Below are 21,106 nucleotides of genomic sequence, written 5' to 3' on the forward strand. Positions count from 1 at the left end.
ACAGATACAGCAACACTACATTAATCCACCACAGATACAGCAACACTACATTAACCCACCACAGATACAGCAACACTACATTAACCCACCACAGATACAGCAACACTACATTAACCCACCACAGATACAGCAACACTACATTAATCCACCACAGATACAGCAACACTACATTAACCCACCACAGATACAGCAACACTACATTAACCCACCACAGATACAGCAACACTACATTAACCCACCACAGATACAGCAACACTACATTAACCCACCACAGATACAGCAACACTACATTAACCCACCACAGATACAGCAACACTACATTAACCCACCACAGATACAGCAACACTACATTAACCCACCACAGATACAGCAACACTACATTAATCCACCACAGATACAGCAACACTACATTAACCCACCACAGATACAGCAACACTACATTAATCCACCACAGATACAGCAACACTACATTAACCCACCACAGATACAGCAACACTACATTAATCCACCACAGATACAGCAACACTACATTAACCCACCACAGATACAGCAACACTACATTAATCCACCACAGATACAGCAACACTACATTAACCCACCACAGATACAGCAACACTATATGAATCCACCACAGATACAGCAACACTACATTAACCCACCACAGATACAGCAACACTACATTAACCCACCACAGATACAGCAACACTACATTAGTCCACCACAGATACAGCAACACTACATTAACCCACCACAGATACAGCAACACTATATTAACCCACCACAGATACAGCAACATTACAATAACTCACCACAGATACAGCAACACTACATTAACCCACCACAGATACAGCAACACTACATTAACCCACCACAGATACAGCAACACTACATTAACCCACCACAGATACAGCAACACTACATTAACCCACCACAGATACAGCAACACTACATTAATCCACCACAGATACAGCAACACTACATTAACCCACCACAGATACAGCAACACTATATGAATCCACCACAGATACAGCAACACTACATTAACCCACCACAGATACAGCAACACTACATTAACCCACCACAGATACAGCAACACTACATTAACCCACCACAGATACAGCAACACTACATTAATCCACCATAGATACAGCAACACTACATTAACCCACCACAGATACAGCCACACTACATTAACCCACCACAGATACAGCAACACTACATTAACCCACCACAGATACAGCAACACTACATTAACCCACCACAGATACAGCAACACTATATGAATCCACCACAGATATAGCCACACTACATTAACCCACCACAGATACAGCAACACTACATTAACCCACCACAGATATAGCCACACTATATGAATCCACCACAGATACAGCAACACTACATTAACCCACCACAGATACAGCAACACTACATTAACCCACCACAGATACAGCAACACTACATTAACCCACCACAGATACAGCAACACTACATTAATCCACCACAGATACAGCAACACTACATTAACCCACCACAGATACAGCAACACTACATTAACCCACCACAGATACAGCAACACTATATGAATCCACCACAGATATAGCCACACTACATTAACCCACCACAGATACAGCAACACTACATTAACCCACCACAGATACAGCAACACTACATTAACCCACCACAGATACAGCAACACTACATTAATCCACCACAGATACAGCAACACTACATTAACCCACCACAGATACAGCAACACTACATTAACCCACCACAGATACAGCAACACTACATTAACCCACCACAGATACAGCAACACTACATTAATCCACCACAGATACAGCAACACTACATTAACCCACCACAGATACAGCAACACTACATTAACCCACCACAGATACAGCAACACTACATTAACCCACCACAGATACAGCAACACTACATTAACCCACCACAGATACAGCAACACTACATTAACCCACCACAGATACAGCAACACTACATTAACCCACCACAGATACAGCAACACTACATTAACCCACCACAGATACAGCAACACTACATTAATCCACCACAGATACAGCAACACTACATTAACCCACCACAGATACAGCAACACTACATTAATCCACCACAGATACAGCAACACTACATTAACCCACCACAGATACAGCAACACTACATTAATCCACCACAGATACAGCAACACTACATTAACCCACCACAGATACAGCAACACTACATTAATCCACCACAGATACAGCAACACTACATTAACCCACCACAGATACAGCAACACTATATGAATCCACCACAGATACAGCAACACTACATTAACCCACCACAGATACAGCAACACTACATTAACCCACCACAGATACAGCAACACTACATTAGTCCACCACAGATACAGCAACACTACATTAACCCACCACAGATACAGCAACACTATATTAACCCACCACAGATACAGCAACATTACATTAACTCACCACAGATACAGCAACACTACATTAACCCACCACAGATACAGCAACACTACATTAACCCACCACAGATACAGCAACACTACATTAACCCACCACAGATACAGCAACACTACATTAACCCACCACAGATACAGCAACACTACATTAATCCACCACAGATACAGCAACACTATATTAACCCACCACAGATACAGCAACATTACATTAACTCACCACAGATACAGCAACACTACATTAACCCACCACAGATACAGCAACACTACATTAACCCACCACAGATACAGCAACACTACATTAACCCACCACAGATACAGCAACACTACATTAACCCACCACAGATACAGCAACACTACATTAATCCACCACAGATACAGCAACACTACATTAACCCACCACAGATACAGCAACACTATATGAATCCACCACAGATACAGCAACACTACATTAACCCACCACAGATACAGCAACACTACATTAACCCACCACAGATACAGCAACATTACATTAACTCACCACAGATACAGCAACACTACATTAACCCACCACAGATACAGCAACACTACATTAACCCACCACAGATACAGCAACACTACATTAACCCACCACAGATACAGCAACACTACATTAACCCACCACAGATACAGCAACACTACATTAATCCACCACAGATACAGCAACACTACATTAACCCACCACAGATACAGCAACACTATATGAATCCACCACAGATACAGCAACACTACATTAACCCACCACAGATACAGCAACACTACATTAACCCACCACAGATACAGCAACACTACATTAACCCACCACAGATACAGCAACACTACATTAATCCACCATAGATACAGCAACACTACATTAACCCACCACAGATACAGCCACACTACATTAACCCACCACAGATACAGCAACACTACATTAACCCACCACAGATACAGCAACACTACATTAACCCACCACAGATACAGCAACACTATATGAATCCACCACAGATATAGCCACACTACATTAACCCACCACAGATACAGCAACACTACATTAACCCACCACAGATATAGCCACACTATATGAATCCACCACAGATACAGCAACACTACATTAACCCACCACAGATACAGCAACACTACATTAACCCACCACAGATACAGCAACACTACATTAACCCACCACAGATACAGCAACACTACATTAATCCACCACAGATACAGCAACACTACATTAACCCACCACAGATACAGCAACACTACATTAACCCACCACAGATACAGCCACACTATATGAATCCACCACAGATATAGCCACACTACATGAACCCACCACAGATACAGCAATACTACATTAACCCACCACAGATACAGCAACACTACATTAACCCACCACAGATACAGCAACACTACATTAATCCACCACAGATACAGCAACACTACATTAACCCACCACAGATACAGCAACACTACATTAACCCACCACAGATACAGCAACACTACATTAACCCACCACAGATACAGCAACACTACATTAATCCACCACAGATACAGCAACACTACATTAACCCACCACAGATACAGCAACACTACATTAACCCACCACAGATACAGCAACACTACATTAACCCACCACAGATACAGCAACACTACATTAACCCACCACAGATACAGCAACACTACATTAACCCACCACAGATACAGCAACACTACATTAACCCACCACAGATACAGCAACACTACATTAACCCACCACAGATACAGCAACACTACATTAATCCACCACAGATACAGCAACACTACATTAACCCACCACAGATACAGCAACACTACATTAATCCACCACAGATACAGCAACACTACATTAACCCACCACAGATACAGCAACACTACATTAATCCACCACAGATACAGCAACACTACATTAACCCACCACAGATACAGCAACACTACATTAATCCACCACAGATACAGCAACACTACATTAACCCACCACAGATACAGCAACACTATATGAATCCACCACAGATACAGCAACACTACATTAACCCACCACAGATACAGCAACACTACATTAACCCACCACAGATACAGCAACACTACATTAGTCCACCACAGATACAGCAACACTACATTAACCCACCACAGATACAGCAACACTATATTAACCCACCACAGATACAGCAACATTACATTAACTCACCACAGATACAGCAACACTACATTAACCCACCACAGATACAGCAACACTACATTAACCCACCACAGATACAGCAACACTACATTAACCCACCACAGATACAGCAACACTACATTAACCCACCACAGATACAGCAACACTACATTAATCCACCACAGATACAGCAACACTACATTAACCCACCACAGATACAGCAACACTATATGAATCCACCACAGATACAGCAACACTACATTAACCCACCACAGATACAGCAACACTACATTAACCCACCACAGATACAGCAACACTACATTAACCCACCACAGATACAGCAACACTACATTAATCCACCATAGATACAGCAACACTACATTAACCCACCACAGATACAGCCACACTACATTAACCCACCACAGATACAGCAACACTACATTAACCCACCACAGATACAGCAACACTACATTAACCCACCACAGATACAGCAACACTATATGAATCCACCACAGATATAGCCACACTACATTAACCCACCACAGATACAGCAACACTACATTAACCCACCACAGATATAGCCACACTATATGAATCCACCACAGATACAGCAACACTACATTAACCCACCACAGATACAGCAACACTACATTAACCCACCACAGATACAGCAACACTACATTAACCCACCACAGATACAGCAACACTACATTAATCCACCACAGATACAGCAACACTACATTAACCCACCACAGATACAGCAACACTATATGAATCCACCACAGATATAGCCACACTACATTAACCCACCACAGATAAAGCAACACTACATTAACCCACCACAGATATAGCCACACTATATGAATCCACCACAGATACAGCAACACTACATTAACCCACCACAGATACAGCAACACTACATTAACCCACCACAGATACAGCAACACTACATTAACCCACCACAGATACAGCAACACTACATTAACCCACCACAGATACAGCAACACTACATTAACCCACCACAGATACAGCAACACTACATTAACCCACCACAGATACAGCAACACTATATGAATCCACCACAGATATAGCCACACTACATTAACCCACCACAGATACAGCAACACTACATTAACCCACCACAGATACAGCAACACTACATTAACCCACCACAGATACAGCAACACTACATTAATCCACCACAGATACAGCAACACTACATTAACCCACCACAGATACAGCAACACTACATTAACCCACCACAGATACAGCAACACTACATTAACCCACCACAGATACAGCAACACTACATTAATCCACCACAGATACAGCAACACTACATTAACCCACCACAGATACAGCAACACTACATTAACCCACCACAGATACAGCAACACTACATTAACCCACCACAGATACAGCAACACTACATTAACCCACCACAGATACAGCAACACTACATTAACCCACCACAGATACAGCAACACTACATTAACCCACCACAGATACAGCAACACTACATTAACCCACCACAGATACAGCAACACTACATTAATCCACCACAGATACAGCAACACTACATTAACCCACCACAGATACAGCAACACTACATTAATCCACCACAGATACAGCAACACTACATTAACCCACCACAGATACAGCAACACTACATTAATCCACCACAGATACAGCAACACTACATTAACCCACCACAGATACAGCAACACTACATTAATCCACCACAGATACAGCAACACTACATTAACCCACCACAGATACAGCAACACTATATGAATCCACCACAGATACAGCAACACTACATTAACCCACCACAGATACAGCAACACTACATTAACCCACCACAGATACAGCAACACTACATTAGTCCACCACAGATACAGCAACACTACATTAACCCACCACAGATACAGCAACACTATATTAACCCACCACAGATACAGCAACATTACATTAACTCACCACAGATACAGCAACACTACATTAACCCACCACAGATACAGCAACACTACATTAACCCACCACAGATACAGCAACACTACATTAACCCACCACAGATACAGCAACACTACATTAACCCACCACAGATACAGCAACACTACATTAATCCACCACAGATACAGCAACACTACATTAACCCACCACAGATACAGCAACACTATATGAATCCACCACAGATACAGCAACACTACATTAACCCACCACAGATACAGCAACACTACATTAACCCACCACAGATACAGCAACACTACATTAACCCACCACAGATACAGCAACACTACATTAATCCACCATAGATACAGCAACACTACATTAACCCACCACAGATACAGCCACACTACATTAACCCACCACAGATACAGCAACACTACATTAACCCACCACAGATACAGCAACACTACATTAACCCACCACAGATACAGCAACACTATATGAATCCACCACAGATATAGCCACACTACATTAACCCACCACAGATACAGCAACACTACATTAACCCACCACAGATATAGCCACACTATATGAATCCACCACAGATACAGCAACACTACATTAACCCACCACAGATACAGCAACACTACATTAACCCACCACAGATACAGCAACACTACATTAACCCACCACAGATACAGCAACACTACATTAATCCACCACAGATACAGCAACACTACATTAACCCACCACAGATACAGCAACACTACATTAACCCACCACAGATACAGCAACACTATATGAATCCACCACAGATATAGCCACACCACATTAACCCACCACAGATACAGCAACACTACATTAACCCACCACAGATATAGCTACACTATATGAATCCACCACAGATACAGCAACACTACATTAACCCACCACAGATACAGCAACACTACATTAACCCACCACAGATACAGCAACACTACATTAACCCACCACAGATACAGCAACACTATATGAATCCACCACAGATATAGCCACACCACATTAACCCACCACAGATACAGCAACACTACATTAACCCACCACAGATACAGCAACACTATATGAATCCACCACAGATATAGCCACACCACATTAATCCACCACAGATACAGCAACACTACATTAACCCACCACAGATACAGCAACACTACATTAACCCACCACAGATACAGCAACACTACATAAACCCACCACAGATACAGCAACACTATATGAATCCACCACAGATACAGCAACACTACATTAACCCACCACAGATACAGCAACACTATATGAATCCACCACAGATATAGCCACACTACATTAACCCACCACAGATATAGCTACACTACATTAACCCACCACAGATATATCTACACTACATTAACCCACCACAGATACAGCAACACTACATTAACCCACCACAGATACAGCCACACCACATTAACCCACCACAGATACAGCAACACTACATTAACCCACCACAGATATAGCTACACTACATTAACCCACCACAGATACAGCAACACTACATTAACCCACCACAGATACAGCAACACTACATTAACCCACCACAGATACAGCCACACCACATTAACCCACCACAGATACAGCAACACTACATTAACCCACCACAGATATAGCTACACTACATTAACCCACCACAGATACAGCAACACTACATTAACCCACCACAGATACAGCAACACTACATTAACCCACCACAGATACAGCCACACCACATTAACCCACCACAGATACAGCAACACTACATTAACCCACCACAGATACAGCCACACCACATTAACCCACCACAGATACAGCAACACTACATTAACCCACCACAGATATAGCTACACTACATTAACCCACCACAGATACAGCAACACTACATTAACCCACCACAGATACAGCAACACTACATTAACCCACCACAGATACAGCCACACCACATTAACCCACCACAGATACAGCAACACTACATTAACCCACCACAGATACAGCAACACTACATTAACCCACCACAGATACAGCAACACTACATTAACCCACCACAGATACAGCAACACTACATTAACCCACCACAGATACAGCAACACTATATGAATCCACCACAGATATAGCAACACTACATTAACCCACCACAGATACAGCAACACTACATTAACCCACCCCAGATATAGCCACACTATATGAATCCACCACAGATATAGCCACACCACATTAACCCACCACAGATACAGCAACACTACATTAACCCACCACAGATACAGCAACACTACATTAACCCACCACAGATACAGCAACACTACATTAATCCACCACAGATACAGCAACACTACATTAACCCACCACAGATACAGCAACACTACATTAACCCACCACAGATACAGCAACACTACATTAACCCACCACAGATACAGCAACACTATATGAATCCACCACAGATACAGCAACACTACATTAACCCACCACAGATACAGCAACACTATATGAATCCACCACAGATATAGCCACACTACATTAACCCACCACAAATAAAGCAACACTACATTAACCCACCACAGATACAGCAACACTACATTAACCCACCACAGATACAGCAACACTACATTAACCCACCACAGATACAGCCACACTACATTAACCCACCACAGATATAGCAACACTATATGAATCCACCACAGATATAGCCACACTACATTAACCCACCACAGATACAGCAACACTACATTAACCCACCACAGATACAGCAACACTACATTAACCCACCACAGATACAGCAACACTACATTAATCCACCACAGATACAGCAACACTACATTAACCCACCACAGATACAGCAACACTACATTAACCCACCACAGATACAGCAACACTACATTAATCCACCACAGATACAGCAACACTACATTAACCCACCACAGATACAGCAACACTACATTAACCCACCACAGATACAGCAACACTACATTAACCCACCACAGATACAGCAACACTACATGAATCCACCACAGATACAGCAACACTACATTAACCCACCACAGATACAGCAACACTACATTAATCCACCACAGATACAGCAACACTACATTAACCCACCACAGATACAGCAACACTACATTAACCCACCACAGATACAGCAACACTACATTAATCCACCACAGATACAGCAACACTACATTAATCCACCACAGATACAGCAACACTACATTAACCCACCACAGATACAGCAACACTATATGAATCCACCACAGATACAGCAACACTACATTAACCCACCACAGATACAGCCACACTACATTAACCCACCACAGATACAGCAACACTACATTAACCCACCACAGATACAGCAACACTACATTAACCCACCACAGATACAGCAACACTACATTAACCCACCACAGATACAGCAACACTACATTAACCCACCACAGATACAGCAACACTACATTAACCCACCACAGATACAGCAACACTACATGAATCCACCACAGATACAGCAACACTACATTAACCCACCACAGATACAGCAACACTATATGAATCCACCACAGATACAGCAACACTACATTAACCCACCACAGATACAGCAACACTACATTAACCCACCACAGATACAGCAACACTACATTAACCCACCACAGATACAGCAACACTACATTAACCCACCACAGATACAGCAACACTACATTAATCCACCACAGATGCAGCCACACTACATTAACCCACCACAGATACAGCAACACTACATTAACCCACCACAGATACAGCAACACTACATTAATCCACCATAGATACAGCAACACTACATTAACCCACCACAGATACAGCAACACTACATTAACCCACCACAGATACAGCAACACTACATTAACCCACCACAGATACAGCAACACTACATTAACCCACCACAGATACAGCAACACTACATTAACCCACCACAGATACAGCAACACTACATTAACCCACCACAGATACAGCAACATTACATTAACTCACCACAGATACAGCAACACTACATTAACCCACCCCAGATACAGCCACACTACATTAACCCACCCCAGATTAATCCACCACAGATAAAGCCACATTACATTAACTCACCACAGATACAGCCACACTACATTAATCCACCACAGATACAGCCATTAATCCACCACAGATACAGCAACAAATAACAACCTATACTGCTGTAAGAGCATGGATCACAGGTCTGGATCACAGAGACAGAGGAACTTAACTGTAAAATACAACTGCATAGCAATGATAACATCACAGGCACAGATCTGTACACTACACACAGACTGCGTACCAAATGGCACCCTATTCCCTAACAGCCCTTATGAGCCTCAGTCTAAAGGAGTGTGGTCTATAGGAAATAGGGAACCGTGTTCCACTTCTTCAACAGCTGTCCGTGAGTTTTAACACCTTGAAAAATTGACCCACCCCCCACCACCCTCTCTAGCCCTATCTGGTTGTCAAATGGTACCCTACTGCCTAACATAGACCCCTGTGCGCCCTGGTCAAAAGTAGTGCACTATGTAGGGAATAGGGTGCCAATTGGTCAAAAGTAGTGCACTATGTAGGGAATAGGGTGCCATTTGGGATGCATTCAAAAAATTATGTCAAGAGTCTTTTCAGATAACTGAGTATAGCAGCTTGGCAACAGCACGATTTTCCATCTCCGGGCGTTTGATTGGCAGGCTCTTCCATCTCCGGGCGTTTGATTCGCAGGCTCTTCCGTCTCCAGGCATTTGATTGGCAGGCTCTTCCGTCTCCAGGCATTTGATTGGCAGGCTCTTCCATCGCCAGGCATTTGATTGGCATGCTCTTCCGTCTCCAGGCATTTGATTGGCAGGCTCTTCCATCTCCAGGCATTTTATTGGCAGGCTCTTCCATCTCCATGCATTTGATTGGCAGGCTCTTCCATCTCCATGCATTTGATTGGCAGGCTCTTCCGTCTCCAGGCATTTGATTGGCAGGCTCTTCCATCTCCAGGCATTTGATTGGCAGGCTCTTCCATCTCCAGGCGTTTGATTGGCAGGCTCTTCCATCTCCGGGCGTTTGATTGGCATGCTCTTCCATCTCCGGGCGTTTGATTGGCAGGCTCTTCCATCTCCGGGCGTTTGATTGGCAGGCTCTTCCATCTCCAGGCATTTGATTGGCAGGCTCTTCCATCTCCAGACATTTGATTGGCAGGCTCTTCCGTCTCCAGGCATTTGATTGGCAGGCTCATTGTTTGGCAGTGAGTTTGTTGTTGTTTTTCTTTCTGCCTTGAACATTTCAAGTTCTCCCCTCCTGAGGGGGCAATGCATACCGTATCTATGGCAACCATCAGTTGCCATGGCACTGTGGGTGTGCTGGGTGTCATTTGTTCCAGAAGTTGACATCTGACTAGTATGAATGTCATGTTTTGTCATTTAAAAGGGGTTTATTGGTATGGTATGAAGTATTGTATATTTGCTCCAAATCACAATGGTGGCAGACCTATGAGCATTCCAGTATGCTGTTATTTATCACACCAGATATGTCATTCCTATGTGCATCTCTATGTGAGATATGACATCCTGTATAAATATATTACTATTCCCACTGTCACAGCTACTATTGTCTGTTTTACAAATACTGGGAGTGTGTGTGCAGAGATGGGTTTCACTGTGTCCGCGTGCGTGCGTGCGTGCGGCTATGTCCATGAATAGTATTTAAATGGAGTACAGGCTTAACTGATTGACAGCAGAGACAGAATACAATATGTAATTTTAATGAATAGTTTGGGGTAGGCCTCGTCTCCGAGAAATGCTCCTCAGAGCCAGTTGCTGATGACAGGTTGCCCTATGCAGCTGGCATGGAACCCCCCCCCCCCACCCCCCCGCTGGGAGAACGGTATCATTATTAACACTCCCATACCAATACCTGCTATCCTGATGAGGTATCATTATTAACACTCCCATACCAATACCTGCTATCCTGATGAGGTATCATTATTAACACTCCCATACCAATACCTGCTATCCTGATGAGGTATCATTATTAACACTCCCATACCAATACCTGCTATCCTGATGAGGTAACATTATTAACACTCCCATACCAATACCTGCTATCCTGATGAGGTATCATTATTAACACTCCCATACCAATACCTGCTATCCTGATGAGGTAACATTATTAACACTCCCATACCAATACCTGCTATCCTGATGAGGTATCATTATTAACACTCCCATACCAATACCTGCTATCCTGATGAGGTATCATTATTAACACTCCCATACCAATACCTGCTATCCTGATGAGGTAACATTATTAACACTCCCATACCAATACCTGCTATCCTGATGAGGTATCATTATTAACACTCCCATACCAATACCTGCTATCCTGATGAGGTAACATTATTAACACTCCCATACCAATACCTGCTATCCTGATGAGGTATCATTATTAACACTCCCATACCAATACCTGCTATCCTGATGAGGTATCATTATTAACACTCCCATACCAATACCTGCTATCCTGATGAGGTATCATTATTAACACTCCCATACCAATACCTGCTATCCTGATGAGGTAACATTATTAACACTCCCATACCAATACCTGCTATCCTGATGAGGTATCATTATTAACACTCCCATACCAATACCTGCTATCCTGATGAGGTAACATTATTAACACTCCCATACCAATACCTGCTATCCTGATGAGGTAACATTATTAACACTCCCATACCAATACCTGCTATCCTGATGAGGTATCATTATTAACACTCCCATACCAATACCTGCTATCCTGATGAGGTAACATTATTAACATTCCCATACCAATACCTGCTATCCTGATGAGGTAACATTATTAACACTCCCATACCAATACCTGCTATCCTGATGAGGTATCATTATTAAAACTCCCATACCAATACCTGCTATCCTGATGAGGTATCATTATTAACACTCCCATACCAATACCTGTTATGATTGTGAGGTATCATTAACACCACTACTATATAAATACCTGCTATCCTGATTAAGTATCATTAAAACCACTACTATATAAATACCTGCTATGATCGTGAGGTATCATTAAAACCACTACTATATAAATACCTGCTATGATCGTGAGGTATCATTAAAACCACTACTATATAAATACCTGCTATGATTGTGAGGTATCATTAACACCACTACTATATAAATACCTGCTATGATTGTGAGGTATCATTAAAACCACTACTATATATATACCTGCTATGATTGTGAGGTATCATTAACACCACTACTATATAAATACCTGCTATGATTGTGAGGTATCATTAACACCACTACTATATAAATACCTGCTATGATTGTGAGGTATCATTAACACCACTACTATATAAATACCTGCTATCCTGATGAAGTATCATTAACACCACTACTATATAAATACCTGCTATCCTGATGAAGTATCATTAACACCACTACTATATAAATACCTGCTATGATTGTGAGGTATCATTAACACCACTACTATATAAATACCTGCTATGATTGTGAGGTATCATTAAAACCACTACTATATAAATACCTGCTATGATTGTGAGGTATCATTAACACCACTACTATATAAATACCTGTTATGATTGTGAGGTATCATTAAAACCACTACTATATAAATACCTGCTATGATTGTGAGGTATCATTAACACCACTACTATATAAATACCTGCTATGATTGTGAGGTATCATTAAAACCACTACTATATAAATACCTGCTATGATTGTGAGGTATCATTAACACCACTACTATATAAATACCTGCTATGATTGTGAGGTATCATTAACACCACTACTATATAAATACCTGCTATGATTGTGAGGTATCATTAAAACCACTACTATATAAATACCTGCTATCCTGATGAAGTATCATTAACACCACTACTATATATATACCTGCTATCCTGATGAAGTATCATTAACACCACTACTATATATATACCTGCTATGATTGTGAGGTATCATTAACACCACTACTATATAAATACCTGCTATGATTGTGAGGTATCATTAACACCACTACTATATAAATACCTGCTATGATTGTGAGGTATCATTAAAACCACTACTATATAAATACCTGCTATGATTGTGAGGTATCATTAACACCACTACTATATAAATACCTGCTATGATTGTGAGGTATCATTAACACCACTACTATATAAATACCTGCTATGATTGTGAGGTATCATTAAAACCACTACTATATAAATACCTGCTATGATTGTGAGGTATCATTAAAACCACTACTATATAAATACCTGCTATGATTGTGAGGTATCATTAACACCACTACTATATAAATACCTGTTATGATTGTGAGGTATCATTAACACCACTACTATATAAATACCTGCTATGATTGTGAGGTATCATTAACACCACTACTATATAAATACCTGCTATGATTGTGAGGTATCATTAACACCACTACTATATAAATACCTGTTATGATTGTGAGGTATCATTAACACCACTACTATATAAATACCTGCTATGATTGTGAGGTATCATTAACACCACTACTATATAAATACCTGTTATGATCGTGAGGTATCATTAACACCACTACTATATAAATACCTGTTATGATTGTGAGGTATCATTAACACCACTACTATATAAATACCTGCTATGATTGTGAGGTATCATTAACACCACTACTATATAAATACCTGCTATGATTGTGAGGTATCATTAACACCACTACTATATAAATACCTGCTACGATTGTGAGGTATCATTAAAACCACTACTATATAAATAGCTGCTTTTAAGGCGAGCGAGATAGGAAGTGATGTGAATTATAGAGTTTACCAGATGAATGAAGTGCGACCTGTATGCTCTCGTTGGTTGGCCCTCGCTTCATACTCGTCGCCAAACCCACTGGTTACAGGTCATCTACAAGTCTCTGCTAGGTAAAACCCCGCCTTATCTCAGCTCACTGGTCACCATAGCAGCAGCCAGTCGTAGCACGCGCTCCAGCAGGTATATCTCACTGGTCACCCCCAAAGCCAATTCCGCCTTTGGTCGTCTTTCCTTCCAGTTCTCTGCTGCCAATGACTGGAACGAACTGCAAAAATCTCTGAAGCTGGAGACTCATATCTCCCTCACTATCTTTAAGCACCAGCTGTCAGAGCAGCTCACAGATCACTGCACCTGTACATAGCCCATCTGTAAACAGCCCATCTATCTACCTACCTCTTCCCCATACTGTATTTATTTATTTATCTTGCTCCTTTGCACCCCAGTATCTCTACTTGCACATCTACCATTCCAGTGTTTAATTGCTATATTGTAATTACATTGCCACCATGGCCTATGTATTGCCTTAACTCCCTTATCTTACCTCATTTGCACATGCTGTATATAGACTTTTTGTTTTTCTTTGTTCTACTGTATGTTTTGTTTATTCCATGTGTAACTCTGTGTTGTTGTGTGTCGAACTGCTTTGCTTTATCTTGGCCAGGTCGCAGTTGTAAATGAGAACTTGTTCTCAACTAGCCTACCTGGTTAAATAAAGGTGGAGAAAAAGAAGAAAACAAAGTGACGATCCATTCAGACCAGCCTTACTGATTAAACTTTCCTAACAACTCTCCTCTCCTCTCCTCTCCTCTCCTCTCCTCTCCTCTCCTCTCCTCTCCTCTCCTCTCCTCTCCTCTCCTCTCCTCTCCTCTCCTCTCCTCTCCTCTCCTCTCCTCTCCTCTCCTCTCCAGCCAACCAGGCCTGGTGTGCTGACATGAGCTAGAATAGAGAATACCATCTCCCTACAGTTACACTATTCTTCCTCAACAGCTCAGCCTTGGACAGGTTCCTCTGTCCACTGTGATTCTTCTTCAACAGCTCAGCCTTGGACAGGTCCCTCTGTCCACTGTGATTCTTCCTCAACAGCTCAGCCTTGGACAGGTCCCTCTGTCCACTGTGATTCTTCCTCAACAGCTCAGCCTTGGACAGGTCCCTCTGTCCACTGTGATTCTTCCTCAACAGCTCAGCCTTGGACAGGTCCCTCTGTCCACTGTGATTCTTCCTCAACAGCTCAGCCTTGGACAGGTCCCTCTGTCCACTGTGATTCTTCCTCAACAGCTCAGCCTTGGACAGGTCCCTCTGTCCACTGTGATTCTTCCTCAACAGCTCAGCCTTGGACAGGTCCCTCTGTCCACTGTGATTCTTCCTCAACAGCTCATTCTTGAACAGGTCCCTCTGTCCACTGTGATTCTTCCTCAACAGCTCAGCCTTGGACAGGTCCCTCTGTCCACTGTGATTCGTCCTCAACAGCTCAGCCTTGGACAGGTCCCTCTGTCCACTGTGATTCTTCCTCAACAGCTCATTCTTGAACAGGTCCCTCTGTCCACTGTGATTCTTCCTCAACAGCTCAGCCTTGGACAGGTCCCTCTGTCCACTGTGATTCTTCCTCAACAGCTCAGCCTTGGACAGGTCCCTCTGTCCACTGTGATTCTTCCTCAACAGCTCATTCTTGAACAGGTCCCTCTGTCCACTGTGAACAATGCCAATGTGAATCACACTGATGAGGACTTTCTCTTCTGCTTTTTCTATGTAAATTATAGACTACATGGGTCATTGGTCATTGTATTCCTACATTACCATAGCTAGCCTGTTGATACAAGCTAATATTAGCCATTAGAATGAATGGATGAACGTGAATGTAGCCAGATACATGTTTCCTGTCTGTTCCCTGTGGTGTAGTTTATTAGAGGCTATTAATGATACAAACAAATTCAGTGTCTTCTCACCTCTTTTGTTGTTGACAACAGAAGTGTGTCCATGTCGCCGTCCAATCATGTGTAATAGGATCCATATGGCTGACAATGCTACTATCTACCCTCTGCGGCTGTTCTGTGATTGTCACGGTTAAGCAATCAATCAATCGCACTTATTTATAAAGCCTTTTTTACATCAGCCGATGTCACAAAATGTTATACAGAAACCCAGCCTAAAACCCCAAACAGCAAGCAATGCAGGTGTAGAAGCACGGTGGCTAGGAAAAACTCCCTAGAAAGGCTGGACCCTAGGAAGAAACCTAGAGAAGAACCAGGCTCTGAGGGGTGACCAGTCCTCTTCTGGCTGTGCCGCGTGGAGATTATAAGAGAACATGGCCAAGATGTTCAAATGTTCATAGATGAACAACAGGGTCAAATAATAATAAACACAGTGGTTGTAGAGGGTGCAACAGGTCAGTACCTCAGGAATAAATGTCAGATGGCTTTTCATAGCCGAGCATTCAGAGGTCGAGACAGCAGGTGTGGTAGAGCGGGAGAGAGAGAGAGGGTTGAAAACTCAGGTCTGGGATAAGGTACCATGTCCGGTGAATACTGCTCACCTGTGGTCTGTGGTTACAGCCAATCACACTACAGCCAGTCCAGTTCCAATCCTTGCTGGAGCACTCAGACCTGCTGTACGCTGTAGTGTTCATAGGTTGCCTTTGACGACTTAGGGGCCCTTGGCGGTTTTCTGTTTTGTGGTTGTTTGAAGATCTCTGTTGAATTGATGGGTTAAGAGAATCTAATGGTGTACATCAATTTCACTTTCCATTACTGTAATTTCTTAAGTAGGTCTTACTGCACTGCTGCATGGGTAGTATCTAATGGAGATCCTAATGAACAAAACTAAACAGTACTTCATCTGTCTCTGTCTCTGTCTCTGTCTCTGTCTCTGTCTCTGTCTCTGTATCTCTCTGTCTCTGTGTCTGTCTCTCTCTCTCTATCTCTCTGTCTCTGTCTCTCTCTGTATGTCTGTCTCTATCTCTCTCTCTCTTTGTCTCTGTCTGTCTCTCTCTGTCTCTCTCTGTCTCTGTCTCTCTGTCTCTCTGTCTGTCTCTCTCTGTCTCTCTATCTCTCTCTATGTCTCTCTCTGTCTCTGTCTGTCTGTCTGTCTGTCTGTCTGTCTGTCTGTCTGTCTGTCTGTCTGTCTGTCTGTCTGTCTGTCTGTCTGTCTGTCTGTCTGTCTGTCTGTCTGTCTGTCTGTCTGTCTGTCTGTCTGTCTGTCTGTCTGTCTGTCTGTCTGTCTGTCTGTCTGTCTGTCTGTCTGTCTGTCTCTCTCTCTGTCTGTCTCTGTCTCTCTATGTCTCTCTATGTCTCTCTATGTCTCTCTATGTCTCTCTCTCTCTCTCTCTATCTCTCTGTCTGTCTCTCTATCAGCTGACTGGCTGGTGTGGTGGATACCCTGCTTGTCCCTCACATAGTCCTGATTGTGGAGAGCTCTGACCAGGTGGGAGGCCTTTTCACAAAGCACGCCGGACCAGGGAGGAAGACTTTTAACGTGACACGCCGGACCATGGACAGGAAGAGGAAATGGGTGCTGAGCAGCGGTGCTTTGCTGGTGATATTCCTTGGTCGCATGACCACAGGCTTAGAAGTGCCTCTTGACCGTAAGTACAGTAGGATATGGTGACTGTAGATCACAGTATTGAATGGGTACTGCATTATTTTGTTACTGGAATGATTTGTTTTCAGATTTCCTGACATGACAGGTTACAAGTTAGTATGTAGAGGGTTTGGAAGCATCCAGACAATTGACCATAGATACAGTAGCTTCCTTCCAGTGACTTGCATCCCAACAACACTGCATGGTGACATGATATGCATGTTGGGACAGATCTCACATGATGATTTAGTTCAACCACAGTGGAGAGGAATCCTCTAGTATTGTCATGCCACATTGGAAGCATCCCAAATGGCACCCTATTCCCTTAATAGTGCACTACTTCTGACCAGAGCCCTATGCACCCTGGTCAAAAGTAGTGCACTACAGTATATAGGGAATAGGCTGTCATTTGGGACTCAGACATTACCCACAGTATCTTTATCTGCCTGTTGACTAATACGTAGCTTTCCTCACCTTCCTCAACGTGTTTATGACCATTGATGGGGGACAAAAAGCTAAGGTTCTGGAAGGATGTAAGTGATGGGTCCATGACTCTGCTGTGAGATGTGCTGTGGAGTGATGGAGTGTGGAGATCTGACTGTTGTGTGGATTGGAGTGACGTCGCTAAATTTGCATGTAGCTATTTTGGGCCCCTGTGTTTACAAACAAGCTGTTTATTGAGGTCTGTGATTTCATGTTTGTTATTGATGTTTGAACCATTTCATTGAATGGGAATACAATGATCGTCTATAGGAATAATAAGATGAAATGATGATGTACATGTAGCATGTCCTCTAGTTGTCTAGTAGTCCACTAGACAATGTGCTGTGGTTGATCGCTACAGGAAGTGTTTGCTGCATCTTATCCTGCTGAGTGCATGCTCTTTATTTTTCCTTCCATTTGATTTAATGCTGGCTAACATGTTGCTAATGTGTTGCTAATGTGTTGCTAACGTGTTGCTAACGTGTTGCTAACGTGTTGCTAACGTGTTGCTAATGTGTTGCTAACGTGTTGCTAACGTGTTGCTAACGTGTTGCTAATGTGTTGCATCTGCTTCTCTCTCTCTCTGTGTGTGTGTGTGTCTCTCTCTCACTGGGTGTGTGTGTGCACATTGTGGAGCAAAGTGTGTGTAGATTTGCCTCTGTTTAACACTCCTCTTGCCCCTCTCCTCCAGTACCACAGCCTCCCACTATAACCCACCAATCCTCTAAGGATTTCATCATCGACCCTCGGGAGAACATCCTCATCTACTGTGAGGCCAAAGGGAAGCCGCATCCCAGGTGAGTGGAATGCTGTGTGAATAAATCCCCATGGAGACTATTACCATAGAGACCCATCGTCCGTCGCTTTAGTAACGCTGACTGTAACACCTGACTGCACCTAACTGCCTACAGTGAAGTAGAAAGTCCCTCTGGAGAGTCTCTACACTCTTAGAAATCAAAGGTGGTATCTTAAATCAAAAAGGGTTATTTGGCTGTCCCCATAGGAGAACCCTTTGAAGAACCCTTTAAGGTTACAGATACACTATTAGATTCACCACCTACAGTACTGACTGTACTCTACTCTACTGTACTCTACTGTACTCTACTGTACTCTACTCTACTCTACTCTAACCCCTTACGTTTCATCCAGCTTTTCCTGGACACGGAATGGGACGCATTTTGACGTGGAGAAGGACTCTAAGGTGTTGATGAAGCCGAGCTCAGGGACGCTGGTCATAGACATCAGTGGGGAGAAGGCTGAGGCCTACGAGGGGATCTACCAGTGTACCGCACGCAATGAGCACGGGACCGCCGTTTCCAACAACATCGTCATCAGACAGTCGAGTAAGAACCGTTATTTCCAACTGTTACTGAGCCTGTCTTTACCCTTAGCCTGTTTTTAACCTAAGCCAACCTTAGTACAACTCTTTTACCCTGGGATTCCAGCCATAACAAACCTACCCACTTTGTAAACTCTCCCTGAAGGGATGATGAATCTGTATTGAACAAGTATTACAATCAGCAGATCTTTTACATGTCTTTACAGATTAGAGTTAATCATTCTGATATTTTAAAGACA

General features: G+C 42.7%; 1 protein-coding gene across 22 annotated transcripts in view; it reads left to right on the top strand.

Annotated features, from left to right (window-relative positions):
- Positions 1 to 21,106, top strand: part of nrcama (neuronal cell adhesion molecule a) — a 158,165-nt gene that overhangs the window by 102,622 nt on the left and 34,437 nt on the right. For 14 of the 22 annotated variants that reach the window (XM_071331932.1, XM_071331943.1, XM_071331929.1 and 11 more), the window contains exons 3-6: positions 18,820 to 19,049; positions 19,561 to 19,578; positions 20,220 to 20,325; positions 20,678 to 20,871. In XM_071331932.1, coding sequence (XP_071188033.1) covers positions 18,956 to 19,049; positions 19,561 to 19,578; positions 20,220 to 20,325; positions 20,678 to 20,871 — 412 coding nt within the window. In that variant the 5' untranslated portion in view covers positions 18,820 to 18,955. The remainder of the gene's footprint in view (positions 1 to 18,819; positions 19,050 to 19,560; positions 19,579 to 20,219; positions 20,326 to 20,677; positions 20,872 to 21,106) is intronic. The other 8 variants (XM_071331931.1, XM_071331950.1, XM_071331941.1 and 5 more) reach the window with 1 other exon arrangement.

This window comes from Salvelinus alpinus, chromosome 11 (assembly GCF_045679555.1).
Source record: "Salvelinus alpinus chromosome 11, SLU_Salpinus.1, whole genome shotgun sequence".
Classification (NCBI taxonomy): Eukaryota; Metazoa; Chordata; class Actinopteri; order Salmoniformes; family Salmonidae; genus Salvelinus; species Salvelinus alpinus.